Source organism: Sus scrofa, chromosome 8 (genome assembly GCF_000003025.6).
Source record: "Sus scrofa isolate TJ Tabasco breed Duroc chromosome 8, Sscrofa11.1, whole genome shotgun sequence".
NCBI lineage: Eukaryota > Metazoa > Chordata > Mammalia > Artiodactyla > Suidae > Sus > Sus scrofa.
The window spans coordinates 83,416,991-83,437,504 of record NC_010450.4 but is presented as its reverse complement, the minus strand read 5'-3'; the positions used below and the strand labels follow the sequence as shown (position 1 = coordinate 83,437,504).

The following is a 20,514-nucleotide window of genomic DNA, read 5'->3' as shown; positions in this document are numbered from 1 at the left end:
CAGGAGGAAGTACAAAAATCTGAATAGTTCATCTATTTAGAGCTAGAAATCAAACCTATAATATGTCTTCACCATGAAATTTATAAATCATTTAAGGAGTTATTCTAATCTCACATAAACTCTTTTGGAAAAATAGAAAAATTTTAAAAACTTTCCCATTCATTTTATGAAGCCAAAATAATTTCAATACAAATATATGACAAGGGCAGCACAAAAAAAGAATATCACGGGTCAATTTCACTCATGATGAAAAAGTCCTAAACTAATTTTTAGCCAATCCAGTGATTTATACAAAAAAGTATAATGTCTCTACTGAAGTTGAATTTATTCCATGAAAGATGGTTGATTTAACATTCAAAAATCACCTGATATAATTCAACATAGTATAAAATAAAAAAAAAACTTGTGGTTATTTCAACAGATGTAAGAAAAGCATTTTATATACTCAATACTCATTCATGATTTAGAAACAAACAAAAATTGGTAAACTAGAAATAAAATGGACCAGCATTAATTTTATTAAGAGTTCCTCAAAAAAAAAAAAAGAAAAGAAAAGAAAAGAAAAAAAACTTGAGCAAACGTCATGCAAAACAATGAAATCTTGAAGGCTTTCCCATTGGGATAAGATTAGAAATAAGAAAATAATGATTGCACTCAATATTTTCAATTTAACATCACAGATTCAGACATTACATGGGATGTAGCTAATACAATAAGGAAATAAAATAAATAAAAGGTATAAGGAAAGAAAAAGAAATAAAAGAGTCATCACATAGAAATGCAAAGAAAAGCCAAAAGAATCTACAGAAATTCTAATTAAGAGATAAATTAGGAGTTCTCTTGTGACACAGCAGGTTAAAGGATCCAGTGTTGTCACTGTAAGGCTTGGGTCACTGCTGTGGCATAGGTTCAATTCCTGGCCCAAGAACTTTTATATGCCACTGGCATAGGGAAAAAAAAAAAGATAAATTAGAAAGTTGTTAGCTATAAAGGCAAGATACAGAAATCAATTTATTTCCTTTGTATGAGGTATTTGGCTCCTATATACATATTTAATGGAAACATACATGCAATATAAGTCAAAAGGCAGAAACTAGAATTTCATAACAGCATTATTTGCAACGGCTTCAAACTGGAAATTACAATAACCTACAACAATAGAATGAATAAATAAATTATGGTGTATTCCACCAATGGAATACTAGATCTATAGAAGTAAAAAGGAACAGACTATAGGATATGCTGCAATAACATGGATACATATTACAAAAATCATGCTGAGTAAAAGAAAACCAACACAAAAGAAAATATATTGTACATTTGTATATACATGTGGATATAATGCAGATTATATTAAACACAGGCAAATCTTAGCTATATCATTTAACTAGGGGTGGAGGCTAATCTTGGAGAGGAGGAAGGGGATAGTGGTTGAGAAGGAACATGAAGAGAGAGGTATTCTTGTCTTAGGCACATACAGGGGTGTCCACTTTGACCTAATTCATTGAGCTAGTGTTTGGTGCACTTCACTGTATGTACATTATGCCCTCCCCATATAAATACAATTAAAAGGAAAAAGGCCGCCAAAATCGGCCAAACATTACATAGATAGGATTCATGAGCTCATGTCATCCTTATACTGCTAAGTTTCTTTCTTTTACCTTGTAAATAATAGGTAGAAAATCTCACGGGATCTATTTAAACATTTCCTCTTATTATATTCACTAGCTTCACAAAAAGTATTTGCAAAATGGTTACTATTACTTAAAACAAGAAACTGGGCTTACACTATGTGGTTTTTTCATATCACTAGTATATTTCATGCCTAAATTGACATATCTTTAAAAGGGATTATAGTATGAATAATACCATTCTAAAGACTTCTTTGTTTCTAAAAGGAAGTTTTATTTTGAATCCAAAAGTAATTAGATGTAAGACAAACACAAATTGGACCCAAAGGAATCAAGTTGTATTTCTACTAATGATGATTTTTGTCTAAACACACAACATGCCACATTCCAAGAACTCAAATATTTTTATAATGGCCACTTGAGACCCTTATTTGGAGTCATGTATGATTTCTGATAGTCTTGCTTACAAGTGGATTTTTCTAAGAATTCCCTTTATTATCTAAATCTCTGGAACGGAAGGAGACAATCTGGAGCAAGGGATCCAAACTGGGTGGACATTTCTATGATCCCACAAGCATCATCCTCTGAGGAATGCCTTTTGGAAAAGCACAGATTTCCACCCAACTGTTTATCCCAGGCAAACTTGTGATAGCCTTCTCCAAGGTCCAATTTAAATTATGTAAGGCAAATATTAACTAAATATTTTGATTACATAAAATTAGTTTCAAAAAATAGTTTTTAATTCCATAGTCTCCTTCACAGCTTACAATAGTGGCAGGTGTTAGGATACCCATATTGCATTTTTTCTCCTTCAAAGTTTGAATACAGCATTAAATACAAGAAGTGCATAAGAACATGGGTATAAAACTGCAGTTACTGTATACATAACAGTACCCTATACATATATTAAACTTTCACCCCACTCTGCCCTACCTTTCTTGCATTTTGTAAGTTAATGAGGTTATATGTTATTAAAGTTAACACCTTGCTTACTGTGGTCTGAATAGAACTTAAGTCATTCCTCCACAAACTCATACAGTTTTCCATGCCTAAAATGCCCTTCCATTCCATCTCTCTCCAAGTAAATCTACACAGTGTTCTGGAATCAGAGTGTAAATTTAGGAACAATTCTTTCCCACTCTCGATGATTCCCAACAAAAAGGAAACAGTTCTTTTCTCTGAGCCACTCTCCCCCCCTTTACTCCATCTCTGAGAAGGTAAACATTTGTTTGTAAATACAGGAAGAGTAATAGAGGCTATATGCATGGCTCAGTTCCATCCTCCTTCTAGGGAGCTTCTTGACCCATTCAATGCAACCAGCTAGGACCTGAACCTTAGGGATTTGTTATTAGAAAAACCCAAATCAGCTAAGCCTTAAAAACACATTTGTCAATTGGTTGTCCATCAGGAAGGTGATACTTTGACCTTCATCTTCATTATTTCTCAACTCGTACGGAACCTAGGAAGAGGGCCTCTTCAGATACCCCTATGTATGTGAATTTCTCTCTTTTCTGTGAGAACCTTACTGACTACCCTGGCCATCGGTGGTATTTGTCCTTATCAAAATAGTACTTATCTGTTTCACTCAATACTACCTTTCATTAAGTATGTGTGAGTGTCTGTGTGGCCCTAGCCATCATCAGCTAGACTGTAAATTCTTTCTATATAAGAAACATGTTTTCTACTTATTTGTATTCTATGCAGGATATAAGGCAATCAATCATAATATTGATTGTTTGAAAAAATGCGATATTTTTCTCCTGAAAACTCTGTGTGGTACAATTGATCACATCATTGTAAAGTCAGCGTCTTTATTGTTTGATAGAGACAAACAATCAAGTATCTTTAATAATAAAAAAATGACATTGTGGATTATTCCCCTCTAAGTAATCTTTATAAAATGTATTGCATGCTTTCTAGCCTCAGTGAAAGTCATATGCCAAACTGTATTTATCTTTCTTCATTGGCACAGTGTTACTAACATGATGAATTATGTTATTAGAAGTAGTCTAGGAGTTCCCGTTGTGGCGCAGTGGTTAACGAATCCGACTAGGAACCATGAGGTTGCAGGTTCGATCCCTGCCCTTGCTCAGTGGATTAACAATCCGGCGTTGCCGTGAGCTGTGGTGTAGGTCGCAGACGTGGCTCAGATCCTGCGTTGCTGTGGCTCTGGCGTAGGCTGGCAGCTACAGCTCCGATTAGACCCCTAGCCTGGGAAACTCCATATGCCGCGGAAGCAGCCCAAGAAATAGCAAAAAGACAAAAAAAAAAAAAAAAAAAAAAAAAAAGAAAAGAAAAAAGAAAAAAAAGTAGTCTAGCAGAGGGGCTACCATTTAGTCAGTCAAAATAGAGAAACCTACCCAAAGTGGCTTAAGAGAACAACATTGAGGGGAGACAAGTTTGGAGCTAGAAAAACAGTTCTCATCATGAAATTCCAAGGGCCAAGAAAGAACAGAAACAAAAAGTAGCTACCAGCAGCTAAGGGATTCCGAACTAGAATCAGGAGTAAGAGTGGGTCTAGAAGACTGGTGTAGAACTAGTTAGCAGGGCAAGAGGGCGGCGTGATACTCATTTCCTATCTCAAATGCCAACATAAGACCTAGGACTACAGCAACTTTACTTTGTCCAATGACCAAAAAATTCTCAGAAAGCCACTGTCATTAAGTTGCTGAACCAGTGCACCTACAGACTTTTTAATATTTAAGAAAATATAAAGAGTTCCCGTTGTGGCTCAGTGGAAATGAACCCGACTAGTATCCATGAGGATGCAGGTTGGATCCCTGGCCTCACTCAGTGGGTCAAGGATCCAGCATTGCTGTGAGTTGTGGTGTAGGTTGCAGATGCGGCTCAGATCTCCTCTTTGGTAAACACCTGAGGATGTCCACCTTAAGAGCTGGATGGCTTGTTATCACTCTCCTCTTACCGATCCTACTCTCTATTTCATTTTATATCCATATCCATTTAACATGTGATTCTTATAAATTTTAACAGTTGAAAAACAAACAGCTGGCTGAACTCTCTACTTCAGTCTTTTGGATACTTTGAGTCTTGGTAAGTGATCAGTATTTTGATATTGTTGTAATAATAACAGGAAATGATCTGTTAAAATCTGGATCTCCAGCTATAAATGAATGCCAGGGTAAAGAGGAGAGCTAGTCTCAGAGTAAAGTCTATAAACACAGTTGGGGAGTCATTTCTAGGACCACAGGGAGAGAACTATAATTTGCTTCAACACTGGAAAAACAAATGCACAGAGGAAAAACATCTTATGGAGATTGTGGACCTGCATCAGCGGAATGCTTACGGCCACAAATGCAGTAAACAAAACAACTGAGATGGTAAATACTAGCGCTTCAATTATACATGATGTGAAATACCATTACCTGAAATAACAGTTCACTCAGAAAAAGACTGCATAAATAGGTAGACTACTTCTAAATTGGCATAATTGTAATTTTGCTTATGTTGACAAAACAGTAAATTGGTTCCATTAATCAAAAAGGACAAGAGAAGACAAAAAAATAATGGTAGGATCAGTCACAGAAAAAAGGGGAGGGTACTTTCACATAACACTGAAAAATAGATTGGTTAATATTACTAAAAATAATTTTAACTTTTCATATAAAATTGCCATAGGCACTTTCTTAGATTTATAGTGGGGGGGCGGCTCTAATTAATTATCCTTAAGATTTATCCTGTTAATGGAATAAATCACTATTATGGATAATTAATAAACTAATTCCCACGGCTTTTTTCTTTGTCATTTTCCTTTCTCTAACACATTCTAGATGCCATTGCACAGAAGCAGGACCAACTAAACAGCAGAGCATGAAGCATAGAGAGCTTCCTGTAGATGGCTGGTAAACAGCTTTCTACAGCAAACACTTGCAAACACCTCCTCCAGAGAGTCACAGAAGAAGTAGGGAAAGATAGAACAATGTGGGCAAAAGAAGATAATATTGGTTTAAAAGATCCACAAAGCTAAAGCATCTCCAAATAACCACAAGGTATTATTTTCCTTAATGCTTGAACATATTTTGCAAATTTTATCATTTTTAAAAGGTAATTGATGAAATAAGGTAGTAAGCAAGAATTCAATTAAAAACATAATAAGCCAAGATTTTATTAAGAATTTAGAGCAGTGAAATTTGCTAGAACACTGGAAACATTCAAATATTTCTATTTGATTCATAAAATTTTTTACACTCATAAAAACTTACACTGCGTTAACCCAAACTAGTAGTTATAATGGCTCAAAGAAGAGAAGGCACGTGTATCTAAAATTACTTTTCAAGATTGGTCTGTGTTTTAATTGCTGGCACCTTTCAAAGAAGAGCAAATGTAGAAAACATTACTGGATTCCTAACACAAATCATCTTTCAAATTGTTGTTATTCATATAAGAACAATGATAATTTGGATTCAAGAATAGGCTTGAAAAGTGACTAACTAGTTGATATTACATAGTCTCCCCCCCACCCCCCGCTCCCAAAATTCCACCTCCTCCACAATGCCTTCTTTTAGCTTCACCTACAACTTCCTGAACAGGAAGTCATTTCTCTCTTTTCTTCACTTCCAGCCACCAGCTTGACATCTCATCACTCTAATTTCTGATTTGGTTATCAGAGACCTATTATTTCCCCTCCCAGACTATAAATAGTTGGAAAGCGAGGTCTGCATCAAATTGACCTTGATTTCCTTATTACATTCCTAATTCAACATTCAATATCTATTAGTCCTTTTAGAGTTGAATATTATTCGTCTTCAATGAACTGCTGTATTTTCAATTCCATTGTTTTATACAGACTTTCTTTTGACAACATTTCCTCAGGTAATAAACTGATTTTTTCTAACACTTTTAATACTTGTCAAATTAAAAAATTTAAATCTTATAACCTGCAAGGTTTGATCAATACTCAAAAATATATACTGATTACAGATTAATCAATGAATTTGCTCATTGTTCTATTAACTGTTAAAATGGTTTTTCAATGTTAATTTTTTATTCTCAGATCCGACAAAGTAAGAAATGTAAGTATGTCAAATCTAGTATCTTTGGATAATTCCTATGTGAAACAGGTAGAATAAGCTCTTTTTAAATCAGCTTTATCAAGGTATGATTGAGATGCAATAAACTGCATGTATTTAAAATGTATAATTTGGTAAACTTTGGCATATATATATATATCTATATATATATATCTGTGAAATCAGTAACACAATCAGAATAATTAATATTTTTGTCATCTTTCCAAACAGTCCATCCCTTTTTTCTTCTCTCTATTCCCCATCCTATGCAATCACTGATATGCTTTCTATTACTTGATGAGTCTGTACTTTCTAGAATTAAAAAATCATATGACATACAGATGGCCAACAGGCATATGAAAAGATGCCCAACATTACTAATCATTAGAGAAATGCAAATCAAAGTTACAATGAGTTACCACCTCACACCAATCAGAATGGCCATCATTAAGAAGTTTACAAATAACGAATGCTGGAGAGGATATGGAGAAAAGGGAACCCTCCTACACTGTTGGTGGGGCTGTAAGTTGGTGCAGCCACTATCGAAAACAGTATGGAGTTTCCTCAGAAAAAAATGGAGTTGCCGTATGATCCAGCAATCCTACTCCTGGGCATATATACGAATTAAACTACAATTCAAAAAGACACATGTACCCGTGTTCATAGCAGCACTATTTACAACAGCCAGGACATAGAAACAACCTAATTATCCATCAACAGATGCGTGGGTAAAGACGTGTTACATATACACAATGGAATATCACTCAGCCATAACAAAGAATGAAATAATGCCATTTGCATCAACATGGATGAAACTAGAGATTCTCATACTAAATGAAGTAAGTCAGACGAATATCGTATGATATCACATATGTGGAATCTAAAATATGACACAAATGAACCTACCTATGAAACAGAAACAGACTCACAGAAATAAAGAATTGACTTGTGGTTGCTAAGCAGTGGTAGAGGGATGTAATGGGAGTTTGACTTGTGGTTGCTAAGCCGTGGTAGAGGGATGCAAACTATTTATATGAATGGATAAACCACAAGGTCCTATGGTATAGCAAAGGAAACTATATTCACTGTTCTGTGATAAACCATAATGGAAAAGGACATTTAAAAGGATATATTAAAAATGTTATATATACTTACATACATATATAAGACTGAGTCACTTTGAAGAAACTGGCACATTGTACATCAACTATATTTCAATTAAAATTTAATTTAAAAAGATATACAGTATTTACTGTTTTTTTGTGGCTTCTTTCTTTCAGCATAATTGTATTGGAAATTTATCCATATTGTTGCATGTATCCATTAACCATTTATTTTTATTGCTGAGCAGGACTCTACGACATGGATCAATATTTGGATTGTTTTGCAACATTTGCATATCAACATTTACACTATGTCCTATTTTTAGATACTATAAAAAAAGCTGCTGTGAGCATTCCTGTCCAAGTCTTTATATGGACATATGCTTTATTCTCTCTTGGGTAAACACCTGTTAAGTGGAATGGCTGGGTCACATAATAGGTGTATTTTTATTTTTTTCTTTTTACAGAAACACATGCAGCATATGGAAGTTCCCAGGCCAGGAGTAGAAATGCAGCTGCAGCTGCAGCCTATGCCACAGCCACTGCAACACCAGACCCAAGCCAGACGTACACCACAGCTTACAGCAATGCTTGATCCTCAACACGAGTGAGGCCAGGGATCGAACCCAAATACTCACAAAGACAACATTGGGTCTTTAACCTGCTGAGCCAAAATGGGAACTCCTAACCTTTTAAGAAATTATCAAACTGTTTTCCAAAGTAGTTTACATCAATCATATTCTAATCAGCAGTTTAACATAAGATCCAGTTCCTCCACAGATTTGCTAACACCCGAAGCAATTGTCTTTTAAAGCATAGTTATTCCAGTGGCTGTAAAATGGTATCTCGTTGTGATTTCAACTTGCATTTCACTAACATCCCATGAAGTTGTGCATATTTTCATATTCTTATTTGCCAATCACTCATCTTCTTTGGTGAGGTGATTGGTTAAATCTTTGTCACTTTAATTGGATTGTTTGTCTTTTTCCTATTAAGTAGTAAGCATTCTAGATACAAATCCTTTGTTGGATAAATAATTTACACTTTCATTTTTTTTTTTTGTCTTTTTGCACTTTCAAAAGGAAAATGAAACTGTCGCAGATAACTATGCTTTGTTAATGTAATATATGGTCTATCTGTACTTCAAATAATCTTCAAAATAAGGGGAAGCATTGTCTCCATAATCCTCAGGTACTAAATTTTCCCATGCCTAACGAGGTGGTCAGCCACCTGGCTTACGAAAAATAGGGAAAGGGAGTAGAAGTACAAAACATACTGATTTTCCCAACATTCTTCTTAATGTTGGGAAAAACTCCTAATTTTAGGAGTTTCTTAGCAGATCATTACTAGTAAGAAATAATAGACTGGATCATACAAACGATCATCAGTCCTCCTCTTTTCTCTTAAGCAAATTTTTAAAAAGCAGTTAGCAAGTAGTAACATTATTACTAATCAAACCTCCTGTACTCTTTATTAGATTTCTCTTAGACCAAGGCCCTGGTGTTTACATGAATGTTTTCCTTATCGGACTAAGGCAGAACATCTAATACAGTGCCAAGCATATATTGCTCTTCTTAATTCCTTAATTCTCTCCTTTTCTTTGAATTCCTGTCCATGTGCTTTTCTTCACTCCTCTCTTCAAGCACCCTTCCCGACACCCCACAAATAATGTGCTGATCTCAATGAGTTTTGGTTACAGGCTTTTTGGTAACCATATAGTCACCTACCATGCTTCTTACTTTAAAGACAACAAATGAAAATAAACTTTTTGTGGAACTCATAGAAAGAAGAGCTAAGATTCTGCTGAGTGATAAAATGAAACCTTCATTTTTTACAGTATCCATGTAAATTAGTATTCTGCCAGAATAAAGCAAACATAACTATTTTGTAAATTTTCTGTTAATTTAAGACTTCAGTCTAATCAGTAATGCAAGAACCTCTGAGGAATCTTTCCCAAACAAGAGCCAATATGGGGGAGTTCTGTAGCAAATTATTCATCCTCCTCTAAAGTGTCAGATATGGGGCAGTGGGCAGTGAGGTGGGAGTAGGAAGAATCAGATCTCTTCGTCTTAAACCATGGAAAGAAAACTCATTTAAGTGCCTTTAAAGTATTTTTATACATAAAAAACAATATATTTTGTCTTTTCGCCACTTCTAGGGCCGCTCCCGTGGCATATGGAGGTTCCCAGATTAGGGATCAAATCAGAGCTGTAGCCGCCGGCCTACGCCAGAGCCATAGCAACTCGGGATCCGAGCCGCGTCTGAGACCCACACCACAGCTCATGGCAACGCCGGATCCTTAACCCACTGAGCAAGGGCAGGGATCGAACCTGCAACCTCATGGTTCCTAGTCGGATTTGTTAACCACTGAGCCACGATGGGAACTCCCAATTTGATATATTCTTAAAACTTTCATGATGTACATTATCCCTCAGGGAATGCTTCAGTGTCAGACACAAATGTGAAAATAACTACTCTAAAAGCAGTATTAGAACTAGGAAAAACAGCAGATTATATGGCAATCTCTGACATAATTTCAGGATACAGACAACCCTAGGTCTAAAATATTTCATGGAAATAACTATGACACAATTAATTATATTCCACAAATCAGAATGGTTTTCATCAGATACCTAAGCTTACTTTGACACAAAAAAAGGCTTGACATAAAAGACACTCCCTCTGGAAAGGAGAAAAATGATGATAATTTTGGCCTATTAAAGATAATATATGTTGATGAAACATAATTCTGTTCTCAAACATTTGGTAAATCATTACTCTAATGGATGATCACGATTTACAATAATTACCTGGTTAGTAAAAAATTGTGTCTATCTCAAAAATTTTCAGATCAACTGGTTTCCTTTTGATATAAGGAAAAAATTAATAACTGGCTTAAATTCATTTCTAATACTTATAAAATACATGAGATTTATTACACATTAAAGAAAATACAGTACAATCCCAAATTTGTTTATTAAAGTTACAATAAAATACTTTTCAATGCATACAAAATTGCAAAATAATTGATGCTTTTTTCAATAAAGACACCAGATTTAATATTTATTCACAAGATAAAGATATGTTTAATGACTTCTGTTTCAAGGTCACCTTATCGAGCGATACATCATGAAATCAATAGTTGTACATCTAGGAAATTTACCAATGGAGCTCTCTTCCACTGGTGTATATATTTTAATTTGTCTCATGTGGGTGTCTCTTCCATTTTGGTGATTGGCTAGAACAGCGATCTGTATCATGAATGTGCGAGTTGGCTTCTTATGATTATCAGTTAAGGGAACGTGAATCCAGCCACTTGGTTCCACCAATTCAAGTTGCTGCCAAGAAAAGAAAAGTCAGATTATGTTTTCACCAGATGAATATAATTTATTATAATGAATGCATTCTAAAGTTGACTTATAATTAACATTTTGCTCACTGCAAGCATGACACTATAATAAACGTTACCAGTTATTGCCCATTTTTACCCAATAAAAGTTTAGATTCAGACATGAATAAATATATAGGGCCAATGGAAAACTACATTGATACAAGTAAGAAAAGACTAGATATGTTTAGAACATAATGCCAAACTCACATAATAAATCAGATTCTATATAAATTATAAGAATATTAACAAAACAAAATCAGTCATTGCACAAGCATCAAATCTTTTTTTAAATAAAAATAGAAACTGACTTATTGAGTCTGAATGATAATCAAAACCTAAAAACTAGATTTTAATGTTTTCCTATAAGAAATGCCAGATAGATTTTTTAAATTTTTTCATTTTATTTTAACCAAGAGTCCAAACTATCTTTTGTTTAACAAGGGAAGGAAAATCATAAGTCAAGAAATAAACCTAAATTTCTAAACATTTTCCTGAGGTTATGAAGCAGTTTTTAAAAGAGAAATACTAATTTTTAAACTATCTCAATTATTGAACACATATGAAAGATATGAATTACAGAAAATACAGGTTTATCTTATCAACTGAGCCCAACGGCAATGAGTATTAAATATAAATCTGGATTCCAGAAGTTACTCTAGAAAAACAAGTGAACACCACAGTTTCTTCTTTACCTGCCCTCTTTCTCTTTTCTTTCTTTTCTCCCTTCTTTCTTCTTCTTTTTTTTTTTGCTATTTCTTGGACCGCTTCCGCGGCATATGGAGGTTCCCAGACGAGGGGTCGAATCGGAGCTGTAGCCGCCGGCCTACACCAGAGCCACAGCAACGCAGGATCCGAGCCGCGTCTGCAACCTACACCACAGCTCACGGCAACGCCGGATCGATAACCCACTGAGCAAGGGCAGGGACCGAACCCGCAACCTCATGGTTCCTAGTCGGATTCGTTAACCACTGCGCCACGATGGGAACTCCTCTTTCTTCTTTTTTTTTTCTTTCCTTCATTATTCTTTATTTTTTTTCTTTCTTTTTTAATGAGGAAGGAGGGCAGGTAGAAAAAAGTTGAGATGGGCGAAAGACAGAGAACTGGAATCTTTAAAAAGGTAGTTATTTTTAAGATAGAATAATTTCCTCCTTTAAATTACAAAATGTAAGTATAAATGAATCTCTATTCCTCATAGTATTTTCAGCCAGTAGCTTTTCATAAACTGCCATTAGCACTAACTTAAAATAAGTGAGTCAGAGAGCAGATATATCTGGTTTCTATCACAAACCTTTTAATCATTCAGGCAATAAATAGTTACTGAGTACTTAAAATGTTCAAGGTATTATTGTAAGTTTAGTTAAGCATACAAAACATAAATAAAGCCTTGTTCCAAATCTTCAAAAAAGCTTGGAGGGAGACAAACAACCTCTCTGGTTTCATTCAGTTCCTCGTGTATAAAGTAAAGTGATTGGACAAGTTTTCATCCAATGTCCCTTTCAGCTCTGACAGTCAATGATTCTAAATTAAAGAAAGACGTGGTAGGCAGAATAATGGGCCCCCAAAGAGGTCCACATCGTTCCCCAAATCCTCTGAATATGTTAACTTAATGGCAAAGGGATTTTGCAGATGTGATTAATTTAAAGATTTGGGGATGGGAAGTTATCCTGGATACCTGGGTGGGCCCAATGTAATCACAAGAGTCATCATAAGAGGAAAGTGGGTAAGACAGAAAAGATGTGGTGATAGAAGCAAAGGTTGAGTGATGCAACCACAAGCCAAGGAATGTGGACAGCCTCTAAAAGCTGGAAAAGGCAAGGAACAGTTCTCCCTTAGAATCTCTAGAAAAGAATGCACCTTGCTGACACCTTGATTTTTTAAATATTTAAATTATACTTGATTTACAATGTTTCTTCAATTTCTGCTGTACAGCAAAGTGACCCAGTCACACACATATATACATTCTCTTTTTCATACTATCTTCCATCATGTTCTAACCCAAGAGACTGGACACTGTTTCCTATGCTATAGAGGAAGACCTCATTGCTTAGCCATTCTAATTGTAACAGTTTGCATCTACTAACCCTAAACTGTCTGTCCATTCCACTCCTTCCCCTCTACTGCCTGGCAACCACAAGTCTGCTCTGGATGTCTGTGCGTCTATTTCTGTTTTGTAGATAGAATCATTTGTGCCATATATTAGATTCTACAAATAAGTGATCTCATATGGTGTTTGTCTTTCTGACTTACTTCAATTAGTATGAGAATCTCTAGTTGCATCCATTTTGCTGTACATGGCATTATTTTGTCCTTTTTATGGCTGAGTAGTATTCCACCATATATGTATGCACCACATTTTCTTAATCCATTCATCTGTTGCTGGGTATTTAGGTTGTTTTCATGTCTTAGCTATTGTGAATAGTAATGCAATGAACATAGGGGTGTGTGTATCTTTGTGAATGAATGTTTTGTCTGGATATATGCCCAGGAGTGGGACTGCTGGACTACATGGTAGTTCTACATTTAGTTTTCTGAAGTACCTCCATACTGTTTTCTATAGTGGTTGTACCAATTTACATTGCCACCAACAGTGTAGGAGGGTTCCCTTTTCTCCTCACCCCCTCTAGCATTTGTTATTTGTTGACTTGTTAATGACAGTCATTGTGACTGGTGTCAGGTGGCACCTCATTGTAGTTTTGATTTGCATTTCTCTAAGAATTAGTGATATTGGACTTCTCCTGTGACTCACAAAACATTATTTTATATATTTTTAAGTAGAAAATTAATAAAAGGGAAATTTTTGCCAATTTAATTTTCTTTTTTCCCCCCATTTCTGATTTGGGCCTCAATAAATGAAAATTTTATCACCATTAAAATGTAAATTTTTCTATATTCCTCCTTGTTCTTTTTTTCTACCATATCTCTTTTTGGCTCTTTTCTCCAGATATTCACTTACTTAAAATTTTTTATTGGCATGTCTACTAAATACCAAAAATTCTGCTAATTATAGATGTAGGGCAGGGGGTGGCAAACTTTTTCTATAAAGGACCAGATAGTAAACATTATAGGCGAAGTGGGCCATGTGATTTCTATCATGATTACTCAACTCTGCCTTTGAAAATTGTAAGTTAAAGGCAATATGAAAGAGAATAGCTGTGACTATGTTCCACTAAAGCTTTATTTACAAAAGCAGGACACAGGCTTAGATTTTGGCCCACAGGCTGCAGCTGCTGATCACTGACATAGAGAATAGTTACTGATGGAGATTCAGAAAGACAGATAAGCTGTCTCCGTCAGGGTAAAGTCAGGAAACACACAGTGTTTTTTGTTGCTTTTTCTTGTTTAAGAGAGAATTCCCTAGGTAGGAATTGAGTTCTTAACTAGAGAAATTAAGAGGCCAAGGAGAATCCTAAGGTATCATAGAGAGAACAAGTACCAGAAGTGCAATTGTAAGGCTATAGAACAAAGGAAAGAGACTGAAATTATTAAGAGACGCTCATAAGAGTGGTTGAAACTCAGATATCTGAAGAGGGAGCTGTTTGGGTGGTGTGGTGTCTCTGAAGGAAGAGCCCTGTGGGGCTGGTATAAAGACCTTGGAAAAATGGTACCAACTGTAGTGAACAAGACAGCAGATCACATCTGGGAAAACTATTTGAAGAGGTATAAACATAACAATAAGACTTCAAGAGAGATGACATAAAAAATACTAGCAGTAAGGAAGAAATCAAAAACCAAAAACCAATCAAACCAAAAAACTTACACACAGTTAACCAAAAACAATAAATTAATTTTTACAAAATAAAACATAAATGTCAATAATAATTCCTCAAAAAGAATGCTAATGATAATAACAACAGCAAACTCTCATATAGCACGTATTATGTGCCAGATATTGCTCTAGGTACAATAAGTAAATTAATCTATTTAATCCTAACAATGAAGCAGGTAATATTATTATCCTGATGTTACAAACAGAACAACTGAGACACAGAAAGTTTAAATAACTTTACCAAGATCACACAACTGGTATGTGGCAGAGCTGTGATTCAAACAAGCAGTGTGATTCCAGAGTCTAGGGTTTTTTTTTGCTTTTTGCTTTTTAGGTCCACACCTGCAGCAAGCATATGGAGGTTCCCAGGCTAGGGGCTGAATAGGAGCTACCGCTGCCAGCCTGTGCCACAGCACAGCAACTTGGGATCCGAGCCAGGTCTGTGACCTACACCACAGCTCATGGCAATGGCGGATCTCCAACTCACTGAGCAAGATCAGGGATCAAATCCACAACCTCATGGTTACTAGTGGGATTCGTTTCCACTGCGCCACAATGGGAACTCCCCGGAGTCTAGGCTTTTAAACACATAATGTAATGTTTATATAATATAAAGATGATAATTTAGTAATAATAATTATATCCAAGATCCTATATTATAACCAAAAAATGAAGTAAAAGAAATATAGGCAAGAGAAAATTGGCCTCTAATCTCTTCACCATAGCACAGCTCCCTTTGTGTCATGTTTATAACTATATATTTACACATATAACATAAACGGAACACAGAAGGGAATAATAACAAAATTAAAAGTGGGATATTGATTTCAAAAGCTCTAGCAAGAAAAAGAATAAACAAGATTGTATAAGGATATGGTAGGATGGTAGACAGTATAAAATAAGATGGTACAAATGTAGATGTCAAATATCACCTAAAAAACTCGGATTCTCTTGAGGATATCATGCTAGTGAAATAAGCTAGCTGCAAAAGAACAAATACAGTATGATTCCACTCACATGAGGCACCTAGAGTAAACAAATTCAGAGAGACAGAAAGTAGATTAGAAGCTGCTTAGAGCTGGGTACTGGGGGGTAGGATGGACAGTGACTATTAATTAGCACAGGGTTTCTTTTGAGGGTGATAAAATGTATACATCTTTTTTTTTTTTTCCGGCTTTTTTTGCCTTTTGAGGGCTGCACCCGCGGCACATGGAGATTCCCAGGCTAGGGGTCTAATCGGAGCTGTTGCTCCTGGCCTACGCCAGAGCCACAGCAATGCAGGATCCGAGCCGCATCTGCAACCTACACCACAGCTCACGGCAACGCAGGATCTTTAACCCACTGAGCAAGGCCAGGGATCGAATTCGCAACCTCATGGTTCCTAGTCGGATTCGTTAACCACTGCATCACGACAGGAACTCCCCGAAATGTAGTCATCTTAAATCAGTGAATTGTACAGTATGTGAATTCTATCTCATTAAAACTCAACGTCTAACTATATATTATCTAAAAAAGACAAATCTAGGAGTTCTCGTCATGGCTCAGTGGTTAATGACTCTGACTAGGAACCATAGGTTGTGGGTTTGATCCCTGGCCCTCGCCTGGTGGGCTGGGGAATCCGGCATTGCCGGAGCTGTGGCGCAGGTTGCAGATGCAGCTTGGATCCCGCGTTGCTGTGGCTCTGGCTCAGGCCGGTGGCTACAGCTCCGATTAGACCGCTAGCCTGGGAACCTCCATATGCTACAGGTGCGGCTCTAGAAAAAGACAAAAAGAGCAAAAAAAAAAAAAAGAGAGAGAGAGAGACAAATCTGTGTTTTAACACAGTGATTAAGAAATACCTTAAATACAAGTAGATGGTAAAAATACATTTGACAGATGAAACCAAAAAGAAAGCAGAGACAGAAATATTAGGTTTTAAGTTTTTCTGGAAAAAAAAGGGTGGGGTAGGAAGAGTTAAAATGTGAAAAATAAAAATGAGGGGGAGGTATAGGGCTGGTAATCCTAGATAGTAAAACCTAGTATAAAGCTATATTAAATAAATGGCATGGTACCACATTTCATAGCTTAGGTGTATCAAAATGCATTTGGCTGCAAGTAACATAAAATCCAACTCAATGACACTTAAACGATGAGGAAATCCATCACTTCACACAGTAAGAGTGCCTGAGTTAACAGAGTCACAGAAGAGGTTAATTTAGAAGCTCAAAAATGCTGTCACAAACTCAGGTTCTATCATTCTTTGCAGTGTGGGTGGATGAGCACTGTCCCCAAGCTTAGCTGGCTGCAGTAGTCTTCCAGAGACAGAAATTGAGTACTGTTTCCTTTTTGGATATCTTTTTTAAGAACAAACACAGTTTCCCAGAAGCTCTTATTAAATACCTATCTATAAATCAAGCAGCAGAGGAGTAGAACCACCATGATTGGAAGTGGTTCAATAAGGACTCAATCCCTAAGGCTGGGGATGGTGACAGCACATGGCTACTTTCTGGGGGGTAGGGAAGTGAATAAAATTGGAGTTCTATCAAGACAGTTGAGGAGAATTGTTATTGAGTAGAAAACTAACATCTACAGTGAAGAAAGGATGGATTGATCAAAAAACAGCACTGCAACACTGGCTGACTAAAGAAAAAGTTTAGATATTAACTTCATTCCAAACACAAAAGTAAATTCTTAAATAATTAAATATAAATAAATTAATAATCACAATAGCAAAACTCTAAGAGTATTATAAAAATACAGGAACATATTTATAATCTTTTGGCAGGGATCACCTTTCAAAGAAATTCACAAACCCAAATACAACAAAAGAAAAAAAAAAACAGAACAGACTTAACCACATGAACATCAAAAATTTCTTTAAGACTAAAACAAAATAAAAATACAAACAGCAAATGGAGAAAAAATATTTATAAGTTTCACAGTGAAGGACAAATATCTTAGTAATAATCATAAGAAAAAAAATCAACACTAATAAAGAAGTGAACATTGACCACGCACAGGCCATTCACAAAAAGAAAAATGTAACTGACCAACAAACATAAGGAAATTATTCAATCTCACTAATAATAAAACAGATACCAAAAAATATTTATACAGAAATAAAACATCTATCAGACTGACAAAGATTAAATAATTAGAAACAATAATTATGTGAGGTGAGGGGAATGTATGCACTCAAAGACCGATAAGGGAATTAAATAGGTATAGTAGCCTATTTGAAAAGTAATTTGGTAATACCTATTAAATTTTTCGATGTACCTATTCTTTAACAGAGCAACTCAGAGTTCCCTGGTGGCTCAGCAGGTTAAGGATATGGCGTTGTCACTGCTGTGGCGTGGGTCTGATCCCTGGCCTGGGAACTTCCACATGCAGCCAAGACAATACAAAATCTAACAAAGCAACTCCACTTCTGGGACGTTGGGCAATACTTAAGACATGCATACATAGGTTCTATGTGTAATAATATTCCTGACTGGAAATACATGAAAAGAACATGAAGAGAAGGATAATGTGGTGACCAGCCACAAGATGAGCCTTGGTAATTCATGCTCTTGTGTAGTCCCTTCCTACAATGAATTAGGGCTGGCTTTGGGCAAGAAACAGAAATATGTCAGAAGTGACCATCTGCAGATAGGTCATAAAAGGCATTGCAGTTTCTGCCTGCATCTGTTAGATCATTCTTTCTGTGGAAGCCAGCTACTGTGACATGAAGAAGCCCCACGGAGAGGGCCATGTAGAAAGAAACCAAGACTCCAGACAATCATTAGCACCAATGTGCCAGCCAGAAAAGTGAACCACTTTAGAAGTGGATCCTCCAGTCCCAGTCAGCCTAGCTGACATACGACTGCAAAAGCATGAGAGACTCCAAGAGAGAAATGGCCAGCCAAGCTTCTTCCATATTTCTGAACAAAAACCATGAGATAATAAGTGATTACCACTGTTTAATACCACTAAGTTTTAGTGTGATCTGTTATGCAGCAACAGTAAAACAATACCTAATTATGGTCTGTCCATACCCTAGAATATCCTATAGCAATTCAAAATTATGTGCCTCTACATACATCTGCAGTTATTTGCAGCACCTCTGGTTAGTTTTAAAAAGCAAAGTATTAAATAACATGTGTTGTGTGATCTTATATATATAAAATATACATATTTTAAGATTATTTCTATGTACACAAAAGTCTGAAAGGATACTCATGAAAATATAAACAGGAAATATCAATAATGGTGAGAATATATAGATCATTCTCATTTTGTTATGTTTATTATTATCTATGCTTTTCTCAATAAACACGTATTTTTCTTATTAAAAAATCTATTTTTAACTTGGTGGTGATTAGGCGAAGAACTCAAAACAGGAAAAGTTTCAGTACCTGATTTTAACATTTCATTGATTGTATTCCTTTCCTCCATTGATAGAATCATCCTTCTTGGTGATTTCAACTTCCTCAGAGACGATCCATTCAATGATCTGGATTCTCCTTTCTTCAAACTTCTTCACTTCCAACATTTATCTCCAACCCATTTCAGTTACCCCTCCCCCAGCATCATGTTTATATTTGATTATGAGCAGTAGCTGCAAGATCACTGAAATCTTGACTTTAAGCATCCCCATCTCATAGCCTCCTAGGTCACCAGCTTCCTCTAGTGACTCCACTGTGCTAGCGTCAAGCCTACCCAAACAGCTAGATGATTGATTCCATCTCCTTTTTACTGTTCAAAAACCCATTCGATATATTCCATTCCCACTTTACCTCAAGGATCTCTCATAATTCATTATGATAATCAATCCCTTTATACACTGAAATCCAATGTTCCACTCTCACTGTTTCATATTTTTCTGAGGAAAAAGCAACAATCCTGGTTAAACCCAACTCTCCTCCTATTCAACACCTACTGAAGAAAAATAATCAACATGCTAACTGGTTCTCATTTTAAATTCAGGACAAAAAGTATATATTCAAGTATATATATTTAACACCAGGCAAAATTCTCACTACACTCCTTTAGAAAATTTGCTTTCACTGTCTCCGGGATAGCTGTTTTTGAGCTTCTCAAATTCTAACACCTGCTCTAACTTCTCTCTGAGAGATATCTGATTTCACTAAAAAAACAGAAGCAATTAGAGGAAAAAACTACAATCATCCCATCAGCTGTTATATTGCAGTTAAACTGCCCCTGAACCACTGTGAGGGGCTTCTTCCATTTGCTCAGCAGATCCCAGCCTTTCCATGCCAGCCCAAGATTTTGCTCCCGCTATAATTATTATCTAGCCAATCATTTTCTCTTCTCCACTGGATCAATGTCATCATCATTACAAACACACCATATCTGTCATCTTAAAAAATAAAAATAAAATCCTTTCTCCAACCGTATGTCTCCTTTCATGTACTGCCCTAATTCTCTGTTTCTTTTTTTTTTTTTTAAGGTATCTCGATGGGAATTATATTTTTATTTATTTTTAACTGAAGTATAGTTGATTTACAATGTTGCATTAGTTTCAAGTATACAGAAAAATGATTCAGATGTATATATACATATATATATTCTTTTTCATATTCTTTCCCATTGTGGTTTATTACAAGATATTAAA

At 35.7% G+C, this 20,514-nt stretch overlaps 1 protein-coding gene across 4 annotated transcripts in view; it reads right to left on the bottom strand.

Annotated features, from left to right (window-relative positions):
* The window catches only part of ANAPC10 (anaphase promoting complex subunit 10), a 144,354-nt gene that overhangs the window by 60,066 nt on the left and 63,774 nt on the right, over positions 1-20,514 (bottom strand). The window contains 1 exon segment of one of the 4 annotated variants that reach the window (NM_001177927.1): positions 10,860-11,099. The exons of 2 other annotated variants lie outside the window; for them this stretch is intronic. In NM_001177927.1, coding sequence (NP_001171398.1) covers positions 10,869-11,099 — 231 coding nt within the window. In that variant the 3' untranslated portion in view covers positions 10,860-10,868. 4 annotated transcript variants of the gene reach the window in all.